At 41.3% G+C, this 13716-nt stretch overlaps 1 protein-coding gene and 1 long non-coding RNA gene across 8 annotated transcripts in view; one reads left to right on the top strand and one right to left on the bottom strand.

The window, feature by feature from the left end:
* The window catches only part of LOC117359581, a 33755-nt gene extending 23221 nt beyond the window's left edge, over positions 1–10534 (bottom strand). The window contains exon 1 of the long non-coding RNA XR_004539274.1: positions 10482–10534. This is a non-coding gene — a long non-coding RNA (uncharacterized LOC117359581). The remainder of the gene's footprint in view (positions 1–10481) is intronic.
* Positions 1–13716, top strand: part of NDRG4 (NDRG family member 4) — a 336309-nt gene that overhangs the window by 193017 nt on the left and 129576 nt on the right. For all 7 annotated transcript variants that reach the window (XM_033942604.1, XM_033942606.1, XM_033942605.1 and 4 more), the window contains 2 exons: positions 4956–5076; positions 5806–5868. In XM_033942604.1, the coding sequence (XP_033798495.1) occupies positions 4956–5076; positions 5806–5868 (184 nt within the window). The remainder of the gene's footprint in view (positions 1–4955; positions 5077–5805; positions 5869–13716) is intronic.

The raw sequence follows: 13716 nt of genomic DNA, 5'->3' as shown, positions 1-13716 counted from the left end.
CTTTTCCTTAGGTTGAGTGTAGAAAATGCGAGGTCTCAGGACAGAACCTTGGGGTACACCTATTAAAAGTGGGATAGCAGTGGAGGAGGATCCACTGTAGCATACACTGAAAGTGCAGTGGGAGAGATAGGAAGAAAACCAGGCGAGAACAGAACCCTGGAATCTCAGTGAGGATAGTGTATCAAGGAGTAGGTGATGATCAACAGTGTCGAAGGTAGCAGATAGATCAAGAAGGATGAGGATAGAGTAGAGACCTTTGGATCTGGCCAGGAACAGTCAGTAGAGACTTTAGTAAGGGCAGTTTCCATGGAATGAAGTGGGCAAAAGTCTGATTGAAGTGAGTCAAGAATAGCTTGAGACGAAAGGAAGTCTAGGCAATGGTGGTGAACAGCATTTTTAAGTAGCTTGGATAAGAAGGGGAGGGAGATGTGGGGGTCAAGTGAGGGTTTTTTGAGAAGAGGTGTAACTATGGTATGTTTGAAGACAATCGGGAACAATAGGTTGAGGATGTGACAGATAGAAAGGATGACAGTGGAAGAGATAGTGCTGAGTAAGTGGGTAGGAATTAGATCAGAGGAGCAGGTAGTGGATTTGGAGATGTGCAGTTTCTTCTTTAGTGATTTCAGAAAAGGAGGAAAAGGTGGCAGGAGTTTAAGTGAGGTTGGCAGAATGGACAGCTGGAAGAGAGTGGGGGGAGGTGACCTGGTTGAAAACTCAAGGTGAATCTTGTGAACCTTGTTGTAGAAGAACTCTGCCATAGTCTGGGGGGAAAGTGAAGGGGGGATTGGAGGTGAGGGCATTTTGAGTAGAGAATTGAGTGTTGCAAAGAAACAGCGAAGGTTAGAGCTAATAGAGTTAGTTAAATGGGTATAGTATTCTTGTTTGGCAAGTGAGAGGGCAGTCTGGAAATTGGTCAGCAGGAATTTGAAGTGTATGAAATCAGCCTTTTGTGGGATTTAAGTCAAAGACATTCAGCAGATCGGGCATAAGAGCATAGGTATCGGATGTTGGAAGTCAACCAGAGCTGGGGTTTGGCAGGCTTGCAGGATATGAAATGGGAGGAACGAGTGTATATAGAGCAGAGGAGAGAATAGTGTTATAAGAGAAGACAGCTTCATTTACAGACTTGTATGACATAATAGTTTAAGGGAGGGATGAGAGAGTGGTGGAGAGATTGCCAGGGTCAATAGCCTGAAGGTTCCTAAACATATAGGTAGTGATTGGCCGGGTTGGGGGTGGGGGGGGGGAAGGTGATGAGTTTGTGAATGTTAACAGATGATGATCACAGAGAGGAAGAGTTAAGGTGGAGAATTTGATGGTAGTGCAGTTGGAGGAGAAGACATGGTCAAGGCAGTGGCCATTCTGGTGCATAGGGGTGGTGGATCACAGCTGGAGATTGAATGAGGATGTTAGGGCAAGAAACCTGGAAGTGTAGGAGTCAGAGGGGTCATCAGCATGGATGCTGAAGTCACCAAAGATGAGGGAAGGAGATGAGGGTTCGAGAAAGAAGCAGAGCCAGGAGTGAAAGTCAGTGAGGAAGGAAGAGAGAGACTTATCATGAGGTTGGTAAATGACCACTACCTGGAGAAGCAGAGGAGCAAATAGACGGATGGAGTGGGCTTCAAAGGAGGGAAAGTAATGAGATTGAGTTAGGAGCAGGAGTTAATACTTACAAGATGGTGAGAGTAACAGCCCAACATCACCTTAGGTTTGCCAAATGGGCAAGATGTATGTGAGAAAAGGTAGCCTCCATGACAAAAGGCAGCAGTTGAAAGAGTCTTTAGGGTGCACCCAGGTCTCAGTTAGTGCCAGCAGGTGGAGATTGTTTGAGTATGTTAAGGTGAGAAACCTGGAAGTGTAGGAAACTTTAGGGACATAGTAGAGAGATCCTACCTCATGCCTGGCAATCTGGAGGTGAAAGGTCACCTGAAAATAGTGCATCATCTAGATGTACCAGGAAGTGATTCTATAGCCAGGAACCTACCCTCAAGTAATATTCTCTTGAACTGAAGATGAGTCTAGTGATTCAATCATTAGACATGTTGGTAGCTAGATGGCTGGTAGACATGAGGATTGGTTGGTTCACTTCACTGCCTGGTGCAAAGATGATGGACCTCATACATTACCCTCACCTAGACAAGATTTTAAGCAGTGCTGGGAAGGTGTCAGCTTTCTTGGTACATGTGGGTGCCAGTGACATAATAAAATTTGGGAGGAATGTTCTGCAAGCCAAATTTAGACTTTCATGTAGAAAGCTGAAATACAGAATAGCTTTCTCAGACATGCTGCCTGTTTCAGAGTGTTCCACACACAGGACCCAAGAGATAGGCAGAGCTGCAAAGTAGAGAATGACATGGGGACAAATTTATCCTCACAAGATCTATCTCCAGCCCTATCCCATCCCCACAATTTCTTTTCCTGCCTCATCCCTACAAGCTGTGTCCTCATCTGCATAAGCCTCAAACACTTTCAAATCGTAAGGATCTAGGGTTTATTGTTGATAAGTCAAAATCCTCTGCTCAGTGCACCACAGTAACTAAGAAAGCAAATAGAATGTTAGAAATTATGAGGAAAGGAATGGAGAACAAAACAGAGAATATTATATCTCTTTATCACTATGGTATGACTGCACCTCAAATATTGTGTAGAAAAGGTATTTAGAAGGTTAACCAAAATGGTAAATGGGATCTGCAGGGACAGCTTAACTTATGGACCAAGTGAAGCTCTGGCCCATTCCCAATAGAATGTAGCTTCATAGGCCAGCTGCCATGAGGGGGGAGTGTCATTATCAGCATCAGAGGAGAGAGGTCCCTTCTGATGCTGCTGCTTGATACTTGCAGCATCTGGCCTATGAAGCTGCATCCTGTCGGGACCGAGTAGTAGCATCAAAGGAAGGAAGAGGGAACTGGATTGGAATAGGGGGTAGGGCATGGGGGTTGTCAAAAAAAAAAAATGGGTCCAGGGCATCATAACCTTTTGAGCTAACTCTGAGAGGGTGAGACAACTACCCTTTGAAGAAAGGCTAAAGAGGCTAGAGCTTTTTGGCTTGGAGAAGAGACAGCTGAGGGAAGATATGATAGAAGTCTATAAAATCATGAGTTTAGTGGAACAGGTAGATGTGAATTGTTAGGATGCATGCAATTAACTACTAAGTAGTATGTTTTTTAAAAATAGGAGAAAATATTTTTTTGCTTAACATGTAATTAGGCTCTGGAATTTATTGTCAGAGAATGTGGTAAAAAGCAGGGTAGCAGAGTTCAAAAAAAGGTTTGGACAAATTCCTGAAGAAAAGTCCATAAACCCTTATTAAGGTAGACTTGGGAAATCCACTATTTATTCTTGGGATAAGCAACATGAAATCTATATTTTATTACATTGCATCCATTTTTAAAATTTCTCTTCAGAGCTTTAAGACCTTCTCAGTGTACATTGTATCAGCTCTAATGGAAGTGTAGACATTGTTGCACAAAAATGTGAAAATACACCAACCGTGAAGGCAACTCTGAGTGCAAACTGAGTAAAGCAGATCAAAGACAATTGCACTCCAATCAAAGCACATCTTAAATGCCACTGCATGCTCTACGCTTTCACCCAATGAGGCTTCTTCAGGAGCTTACTGAAATGCCTTAAGCAAAAAGATGAAAAGCAGTATGTAAATAACAGTAACATACTAAATTTAAAGTTCAAAACTGTGCTTAACATAGTAACAGCAGTGAACTTACATGGCTTTCACAGTCTAGTTTAGAAAATGGCGCCAACGTAATTACATACAGCTTAATTGTCTGATAACATCAATAGCCCAAGAACCAATCGGAACTGATTACATCATCTCTGTCAAAATCTCAATTGGTTACGTGAAGTAATATGAAATCTATTTTTGCTCTTATGCAACAGAGTAAAAAGTTAGGTTTCTCAATCATTTTATTCCACTGCAGCCATCTTGAAAATTTCCCTTCAGAGCTTTAAGACCTTCAGGGTACTTTGCATCAGCTCTGATGGAAGTCTGTTCAAGATTTTAGATTTTAAGATTTGATTACTTCAAAATCCAAGCTCTAGGTGAGCTACATATTAAGGAACAATTGGTAGGCTCTCTGCCCAAGAGGGTTGGTTGTCTAGCACCTTCATAGTGATAATGTATTTTCTTGCATTCCTTTTGACTCTCTCTCTCTCTAGCTTTATGTAGTGATCCCCTGTCATGTATTTTCTTCTGATACATTATTGAAGCCTGCTAGGCAATTGAATGTGTGTGTTATTTCTTTTTTCATAAAATAAAGAGTGGAATTGTCCTAATCAAACTGATAACCACAACCTATTATAAAAATGTCCTTCTCATCCAATGTTCAATTCACTTTATTTATCCAATAACTCAATGACTCGATATGTACATGTTTTGGCCGAACAGGCCTGCTTCAGGAGTCTGAAGAAACTATTGAGTTATAACAGATGGTATTTTGATTAAATGAATAGTCTTTCAAGACAATGCTATGTTATAAAAACTTCGGCGATAGTGCTCAAAGGTCCCGGGACCTTTTTCAGCTTTGAGCATTGTCGCCAAAGTTTTTACAACATAGCATTGTCTTGAAAGACTATTCAATTAATCAAAACACAATCTGTTATAACTCAGTAGTTTCTTAAGACTCCTGAAGCAGACCTGTTCGGCCGAAACATGTACATGTCGAGTCATTGAGTTATTGGATGAATAAAGTGAATTGAGATGAGTAGAAGGACATTTTTATAATAGGTTGTGGTCATCAATCTGATTAGGACAATTCCTCTCTTTATTTTATGTGTTTGAGTTTGTGGATTTGTTTCCCCTGTTTTATTCATTATTTCTTTTTTCTACTTTTCTAGAAAAAAAAATGTGTGTAGAATGTTGTTTTTTTTGTTTGGTTTCTAGACATTTCTCTGTACACCCTTTTGACCTTTCTTTTGTTTTGTTTTGTTTTATTTTGTAGACAAGCTGTGCTTCAACACCTTCTTTAACTTTGAGGACATGCAAGAGATCACCAAGCACTTTGTGGTCTGTCATGTTGATGCACCTGGACAACAGGCAGGAGCTTCACAATTCCCACAGGGGTAGGTAGCCTATGGAGTGTTCCAACCTGTACAACATCGGGAGTACCGACTAAAGCAGTGGCGCTGTGTGTGACTCCAGTTGAGCTTCAAGTGCAACTATGTACTGGAGATAGTTTCTTACTTGTTTGTAGCAGTTAGACTGAGCAGTATAACATCTGGAAGTGCTTTTGCATGTCAAGTTTTTGGCCGTGCTTGTGTAATGAACAATTTTTGAAATTGGGAGGTTTCATCTCTGACTGCTATTGTGCCCTGTGATTTTCCTTATATATTTCTTCACTGAATTCTTTAAAAATCACAAGAAGATCATGATTGAATCATTGATTTTGTAAAGTGGAGAGGTTTTTTTCTAATGAAGCCGAGCTGAGGTTTTTTCTTCACTTTTCAAATATTATTCAGTGGTTTTTCTGGGTTTAATTGTAGTGGGAGGCCTTGCAGTGTAGAAGAGGTGTGCTGTGGTTGAACATAGGGCATGTGTGTATTTGAGTTTTGTAGGTAGCATGTCCCCAGATACCACCTCTCTTATCTTTACCTGTAAACTAAGGAAGTCTCTGACCCCTAACTAACTGGGCCCTTCTTGGTCATAACAATTACTATGTTACAATTTATTTCTTCTGTAAAATTCAGGACCTTTCTCCAGCTGTCTTACGTGCTTATTTCAGATGATCAAATTTCCTGCCTCCCATCCCCATCCCAATATGATATCCTCTATTCCTTTCCTCTCAACTCCAGGTACCAATATCCCACCATGGACCAGTTGGCAGCCATGTTACCCAGTGTGATCCAGCATTTTGGGTGAGTGCACATAGCAGGATGTGTTTTGAATTCTTCCTTGAGGTGCAATGAATTAAGGGAGTAGTGTGGGAAAGGTAGATGCAGAAGTTCCAAATTATAAATTTGCTTAAAAAATGCACTGTGTAGATATGTTTTAGTCTCTCTGCACTAAATATTAAAACTCAGTGCTTTAAATACTCTCAGTATGAGCACCACCATTATCATTCATTATTCTAAGGTATAGGAGCCAACTCTTCAAAATTATTGAGGGTGCTATACCCAAAGAAAACTCTCTCTCTTTGGACACAGTCAAGGAGTTTGTTCAATATTAGGGGTGCTTGAGCACCCACAAAGCTGGCTCCTATGTTCTAAGGACCTCAGTAGCGATGCTTTATATGAGATAACCAGCCTCATGACTCAGTTCATCATCAGTCCATATAATTAATTTATTACAAAAAAAAAATTTAAATTTTTGTTTGCTTTTTTGTATTTATAAAAGATAACACTTTTTAAACTTATTAATCTGTATATAAAATCATCAAATTATCCACTTATCTTTGTGATAATAGGACCTTGGCCAACTTGGGCCATGTTTTTCATACCCTGCTTCAGGGTTTTGTCCTGAAGGTAACCATCATCACTTCTACATTACAATGTTACTTCTAAAGTAAACAATTATAAGGATCGATGATGAACTAAGCAAGTGATGAAATTGTGCACCTTAGGTGAAAAAAGTTGCTACCGGGGTCCTTAGAATAATGAATGATATTGGTGGTGCTCATACTGAGAGTATTTGAAGTGCTGGCTTTCAATATGTCACAGTTGTTAGATTACCTATGCTTTTGTTAAAATTGTGACCTTATAAGTTTTGATTAGTCTCTCTGAACTGGAGTGATAGTAAAAGATGCTGGTTTTCTATAAGTCCAAAAAAAGTACTGCACAAGATACTAAATAGCAACCACAAAAAGCAGTAAAAGGTCTAATGGACTTTCAAAATGACCCGCTCTGTCTTAAGCATTGAAATAACAATATCGTGATAATAAATTTAGGAGGGATCCTCAGTGTGAAGGAAAAGCGAAGGGAGAAAGTTCTCCAGCGCTTACACACATTGGTGAAGATTAAATAACCTCCACCTGCACACCATCATTGAATCCCTTCTGTGTGCTCAAATCAATTATTAGTGAGAAAATTAATGAGTGAAAATAATAATAAATCACAATCTATAGTGCTAAAGTAAAGACAGAGCAGAACGCTCCGAAAGTCCACCAGCCAGCTCCTAGATAGAAGGGACCCAGAGTCTCCGAAACTGGGCTTGGTAAAACCTGATGCGGCAGTGGGCTCTTTAACCCTGCCGTTGTTTTCAACTCTCCGGACCATGCCTTCAAGCTAAGTCTTTTATTTCTATCTAGGATCATGTCTCCCCATTGTTGTGGGCTTGAAAAGGAATTTTTGTGTTGTATAAGTATTGTAAAAAATTTTGTGTAAGAAACCTTTTTTTCTTGGTATCATTTGATATTGTAATTATTAAATTTATAAATTTATAAAAAAAAAAAAAAAGCTAACAGAATACTCCAGTCATACATGGCAGGAATAGTGCTAGGGGAGTACAACTAGAGCAACTGCCCCCTGATCAGAGAGAGCCCTAAGCCAGCTGGAAGCTGAAGAAGTATGACCTGAGCTTTGTGGTCCCCAGTTAAGTCTAACACCAGCTTTAGCTGGATGCAGATTTCAAATCTGATATATTCTAATCACAAAATAGAAAATAATTTTTTTTTCTACCTTTTGTTGTCTCGTCATTGTATTCTTCAAATCATGTTGGTCTCAGGCTCTGGTCTGTTTTCCTTTGTCTTCTCTTAACTCACTTGCCAGGGTCTTCTGACCATTTGACATTTCTTCTTTCTCCATGCTCACTATTTATCTGTACGTATTGTTCCCCATGATCAGCATCTCACTTCTCTATGTCTCCTATACTTCCCTTTCTAGTATTTTCCCTGTGCCCATCTCCGTGCCTTCATCATCTCACCATCTGTGACCTCTCCCCCTGTATACAGTATCACTCCTCTATATCCCTTTGCCCACCCCCTAAGTCCAGCATCTTCCTTCTGCGTTCTTATTCTCACCCATGTCTAGCCATCTGTGTCCATATACCACTCCATGCAGATGCAGCATTCCCCTTTTGTCCCTGTTCCTATGCTCCCATCCATGCCCACCATCTCCCCTCTTTTTGTTTATCTCACTGTGTCCAACTTCTCCCCTCTCATACCAATGTGTCTATCACACTCTCTATTTCCTCCCTTTCTCCACTATGTTTAATATTTCACTCACTCTTCCTTCATCTCCCCCCCCCCCAAAAAAAAAAAAAAAAAAAAAGACCCAGTTGGGATCAGGAGTTCCAACTTTTATATTTATTTATTAGGATTTATTAATGGCTTTTTAAAAAAGAGATACATACAAGGCGGTGTATAGCAGGTATAGCATGATGTGCCTGTAACATAAAACAGAATGGAATGAAACTTGGCATATGGATAAAATGGCAAGAAGCAGCAAAACAAAGAAGAAAAGAAAGGACCTCCGTAGAAATCCACAAAGACAACACAAAGCGGAGATAGCAAAGAACAAAGGACAAGAGGACAAGATCTTTATTATCTGACCCACTATGCCATATTTTAGTACTATGCCTGCAACAGGGGATTGTTGGCTGTTTGAAAACAAATGACAGCACCCCCACACCAGAGATTATTGATAAGCTCCCGTAAGGAAACATATTTGACTACTTAGAGGGGCGACCAGAACTGCTTTCAGGAACAAAATGAAAATATTTCTAAAACCAATAAGAAGACATTTCAAGTTCAAAAATATGCCAGATCAGACCAGGAGTTTCAGAGAGATAAGTTCCCCCTGCCCCCAAATGTCCCAATGCTTTGCAGTGGGAAAATGAGTTCAAGCTGCTTTAGCATGCAAACTTACATACAGTGAAACATAACAGTTAAAAGAATTTCTCCTTTCATCCTGCCTCTCCTTGTTCTCTAGTATCCCTAACGTGACCATTTATTTTTTTCATCAAAACAGGACATCTATTGATTTTCAGTCCCGCCTCCAATCCCACCCTTGCCCCACCCCCAATCCTACCCTAGCCCTGCCTCCAATCCTGCCCCCAATTTCTTCCATTTATTTTTCATGTACACACTATCTTATTAATTCATAATGGTAACCATAAAATTAAAAAAAAACCCACAAAGCACATTGGACGCAGAGAAAACGTTAATTATCATTTACGAGTTTCAGATTTTTTTCAAAGATGTCAAGGCAGATGACTTTAAAATATGCAATGTCAACTTAGTAACTACAGAAAAATAGACAAATATAGTGCAAAATATAGACAGCAGATATAATTTCTCAAAACTGACACATTTTGATCACTAAATTGAAAATAAAATCATTTTTCCTACCTCTGTTTGTCTGGTGATTTCATGAGTCTCTGGTTGCACTTCTTTCTGACTGTGCATCCAATATTTCTTTCTTTCTTTCTTATCCAACATTTCTTTCACAATCCAGCCCCTTCCCCTTTGGGTCCAGGTCTCTCTCTCTTTTCCTTCTGTTACCCTCCCCAGAAGTAGTTTCAGTTCTCCTTTGTACCATTGTTCCAGGTCTCCCTCTCTCTACCTCCTCTGTTATGATCTTGATTTCTCTGTTCTTCCTCAGGGTCTCTCCCCCTCTGTCTGAACCTCCCATAGTCCTGCATTTGCCTCCTGTCTTTCCCCTTTGGTCCAGGCCTTTCTTTTCTAGTCTTTCTTCTGCTTACAACCCCCCCCCCATTTCTCTGCCTCTTTCTCTCCTTACTTCCTCCCTCCCTCCTTCTTATATCCCCCTCACTGCCTTCTAGCCTTTGTTCCACCCCCTCCCCCGAAGCCAGCCAGCCTGCCTCCCTGCCATGCCAAAGCCAGCCAGCCTACCTGTCTGTCTGTCTGCCTCCCTCCCTACAAAGCCTGCCTCCCTCCCTACCACCATTTCTTCTGCTCCCCCTTCTGGTCCACCGCTGCTGCAGCCTGATACTGCTTCCTGCCCACCGCAACAACAGCAGGAAAGGCATGTCCAGGCACTGGCCCAGAAGCCTTCTCGCCAATGTCAATTCTGACGTTGGAGAGGAAGTTTCAGGCCAGCCAGGCAGCAATTGGTTGGCCTAAAACTTCCTCTCCGACATCAGAATTGACGTAGGGGAGAAAGCTTCTGGGCTGGCACCTGGACATGCCTTCCCTGCGGTTGTTGCAGCGGCGGGCAGCGAAGCAGGGAGAGAGCCCATTCTTCATGATCATCTGTCCCATTGTTCCCACACACATCTTTGGGATGCCGTCTCTGAAAACGGGACATTTTGGCTCCTCATTCAACCATATCAGCATACCTACCAGCTGGGGAAAAAGACCACCCCCAAAACCAAGATCTTCAGTCCACAATTCTTACCCTCAAACTAAAAATTTCCTCCACCCAAAATGCACCCCCTCTCCCCACACAAACTATACCTCACAAGCCTGTGCATATATGAACACCAGATCAATAAGCACAAAAGCAAACCTTATAAAGGACTGGATAGTTAAAAAACAGTTAAGTTGCTTATTCCTAGCCGAAACCTGGCTAACCTCTGACTCGGATCCCAGCATCACAGAACTCTGCCCGAAGAGTTACAAAATAGAATTGGTCTGCAGAGGAAAAAAACGAGGAGGAGGTATAGTCATTATACTCAAAAACAACATCAACATAAAGACCTTAGACAAACACTCCACTCCCCATCTAGATCTCCTAGCCTGCCAATTATCCGACGATACACTCATAGGAACTCTAACCTGCATTCTTTGTTACACAACACCAGGAAAATGGAATGCTAACAAACAAGCTCTCAAAGAATTCATTTATCAGAACTCCCTAACATCACCTCATAACCTACTCCTTGGAGACATAAACCTCCACCTAGAAGATCACACCTCCAAACAAGTAGAAAATATACTCTCATACCTCAAAGCACTGAACTACCAGATCCTCAACCCCCAACCCACACATGAAAAAGGCCACCAACTAGATGTCGCTGCATACATGTCCCAACACACTCACAATCCCGAAATCCACATCTCAAATGGGGCCTGGCACCCCTCCCTCTGGTCAGATCACTACAAATACACCTTTAACATCAATTGGGCTCAAAGCAATAACAAGCAACCCCCCTCCCAAAACCTCCTTCAAAATACGCCAAAAAATCAAACCCTCCACATTCTGGGACAAAGCAGACCCCACAATCACCAATATAGCCCCCAACAAATTCATATCACAATGGCGTACTGTAAGCGAAACCATCCTGAATGAGCTAGCTCCTGAAAAATCAAAATTCAGAATCTGCAGACCGTCAGACAAATGGTTCGACACTGAACTTCTCCAACTAAAAAAGCTCTGCAAACAACTAGAAAGAGAATGGAAAAAAAAAGAGCCTAGAACACACAAAAACAGCATGGAGAACTCAAATCAACCAATACAAGAACAAACTCAAGGAAAAACGGAAAGCCTACTACTCCAAAATGATAGGCACGGAAACCCTAGACACAAAAAAGCTATTCAATCTAGTAAAGAATCTCACCGACACCAAACCTCAAATAGCTACACAAGGAAATCACCCACCGACAGCTATCCAACTAGCAGACAATTTCAAAAATAAGATCACCAAGATCAGAACCGCATTCAACAATACTCACACCCACCTTGACAAGATAACAACAAGCCCTTCAACAGGAGAAGCCATCGCCGCAGACAGAAGCTGGACAGTCTTCCCCATATTACATTGGTCGGATATGAATTGACTCTACAAAAAATACAGCCAAGCTTCTTGCGACCTAAATAACTGTCCCACCTACCTGTTATCAAACTCCTCCACTACATTCAGAGCCAACCTCATGCTATGGATTCAAACCACATTAACAGAAGGTCAATTTCCTCAAGACCTTGGAGAGATCATAATCACCCCAATCATGAAAGACCACAAAGGCCCAATAGATAACCCCTCCAACTACAGACCAATCGCTTCAATACCAATATACGTTAAAATAATAGAAGGTCTAGTTGCACAATACCTCACCAACTACCTGGAAGACCATAACCTACTTCACCCCTCACAATCAGGATTTCGAACCAACCACAGCACAGAAACACCACTTGTAACACTACTAGACACAGCTCGACAGCAAATTAGCAAAGGCAAAAAGATGATGCTAATCCAACTTGACCTCTCCGCAGCATTTGACCTGGTCGACCACTCCATACTGCTACAGATACTTGACGCCATTGGTATCTCAGGCAAGGTCTACAATTGGTTCCAAGGATTCCTCAAATCAAGAACCTACAAAGTAAAGTCCAATAATATCAAATCAGAACCATGGTCCAACCCATGCGGAGTTCTACAAGGATCACCTCTATCACCTACGCTCTTCAACCTCTTTATTTCCTCCCTTGGAGCCACTTTAGATAACTTAAATGTTACATCCTTCAGCTACGCAGACGACATCACCATACTCCTCCCCTTCAACCCATCAGAGCCCACCACTACAGCAAAACTGGAAATAACCCTAGATGCAATCGAAAAATGGATGGTAGACCACAAACTGAAACTAAACTCAGATAAAACAAAATTCCTTCTGCTCGAAAAGGCCAAAACTCCCACCATTACAGAACTGAAAATTAAAAACACCAAATACCCAATACAGCCCGAACTCAAACTCCTAGGAGTAACGATAGACAGATGCTGCACAATGCAGTCCCAAATCAATAAAACATCCCGGAAAGCTTTTTTAATTATGAGAAATCTACGTAAAATAAGAAAATTCTTCGACCCAGCACAATTCAGGCTAATTGTTCAATCCCTAGACTTAGGTCTACTGGACTATTGCAATTCCCTCTATCTACCTTGTCCTGCCAACATGATAAAACAACTTCAGACTATACAAAACACTGCCCTCAGACTGATCTACTGCCTGAGAAAATATGATAATATTACAACTGCCTTCCTAGACTCTCACTGGCTACCTATGCAAGCGCAAATTCAATTCAAATTCTACTGTCTATTATTCAAAGCATTAAACGGCTCCGCCCCCCCTATCTAAACAACCACCTAAACCAGATTCTCACCTCAAGACAAAGAAGAACTCCGAACCCTTTTGCTTTCCCTCCACTCAAGGGCACTCAGCGCAAAAAGATGTTTGATAACCTTCTGGCGACGCAAGCAGCAAAACTTAACCACTCCATCTCCAACCTGTTGATGGCAATGGGCGACTTCAAAACTTTTCGAAAAGAAATCAAAACCCTACTTTTCAAAAAATTTATCCAGATATCTTAACCCAACCCTTCCCCCTCCTCCTAGATAAATTCTCCCCTCCACTTAAATAATCTCTTCCTCCCCAAAACACCAACCAAGAATTCAGATCCCTGAAATGTAACGTAATCTTATTTGTACTCTAACTGTGTTATTGTACTATTTGTGTTATCACACAGTAACATACAGTCAATTTAATATCCAATTTGCAAGTTCTTCCGGAATTAATCCAGCTACCTCTTCTCCCTTGTAACCAAAAAAACCCCAAAACTGTTGTAACTTCATTGGAAATGTCCAGTTAGCTCTTTTGTAATCCGCCTTGAACTGCAAGGTATAGGCGGAATAGAAGTCCCTAATGTAATGTAATGTAATCCCGAAGCTGTGCTTGGGGACAGTGAGACAGGGGATCTGAAAAAGGGACGGTCCCATTCAAAACGGGACGTATGGTCACATTAAGTATCCCCCACCCCCATTACTACACTGCAATTCTCAGATCCCCCAAATTGTCTCCAACCACACAAAGT

The sequence above is a fragment of the Geotrypetes seraphini genome, chromosome 4 (assembly GCF_902459505.1).
Source record: "Geotrypetes seraphini chromosome 4, aGeoSer1.1, whole genome shotgun sequence".
Taxonomy (NCBI): domain Eukaryota; kingdom Metazoa; phylum Chordata; class Amphibia; order Gymnophiona; family Dermophiidae; genus Geotrypetes; species Geotrypetes seraphini.
This window is presented reverse-complemented; position numbering and strand designations above follow the sequence as displayed.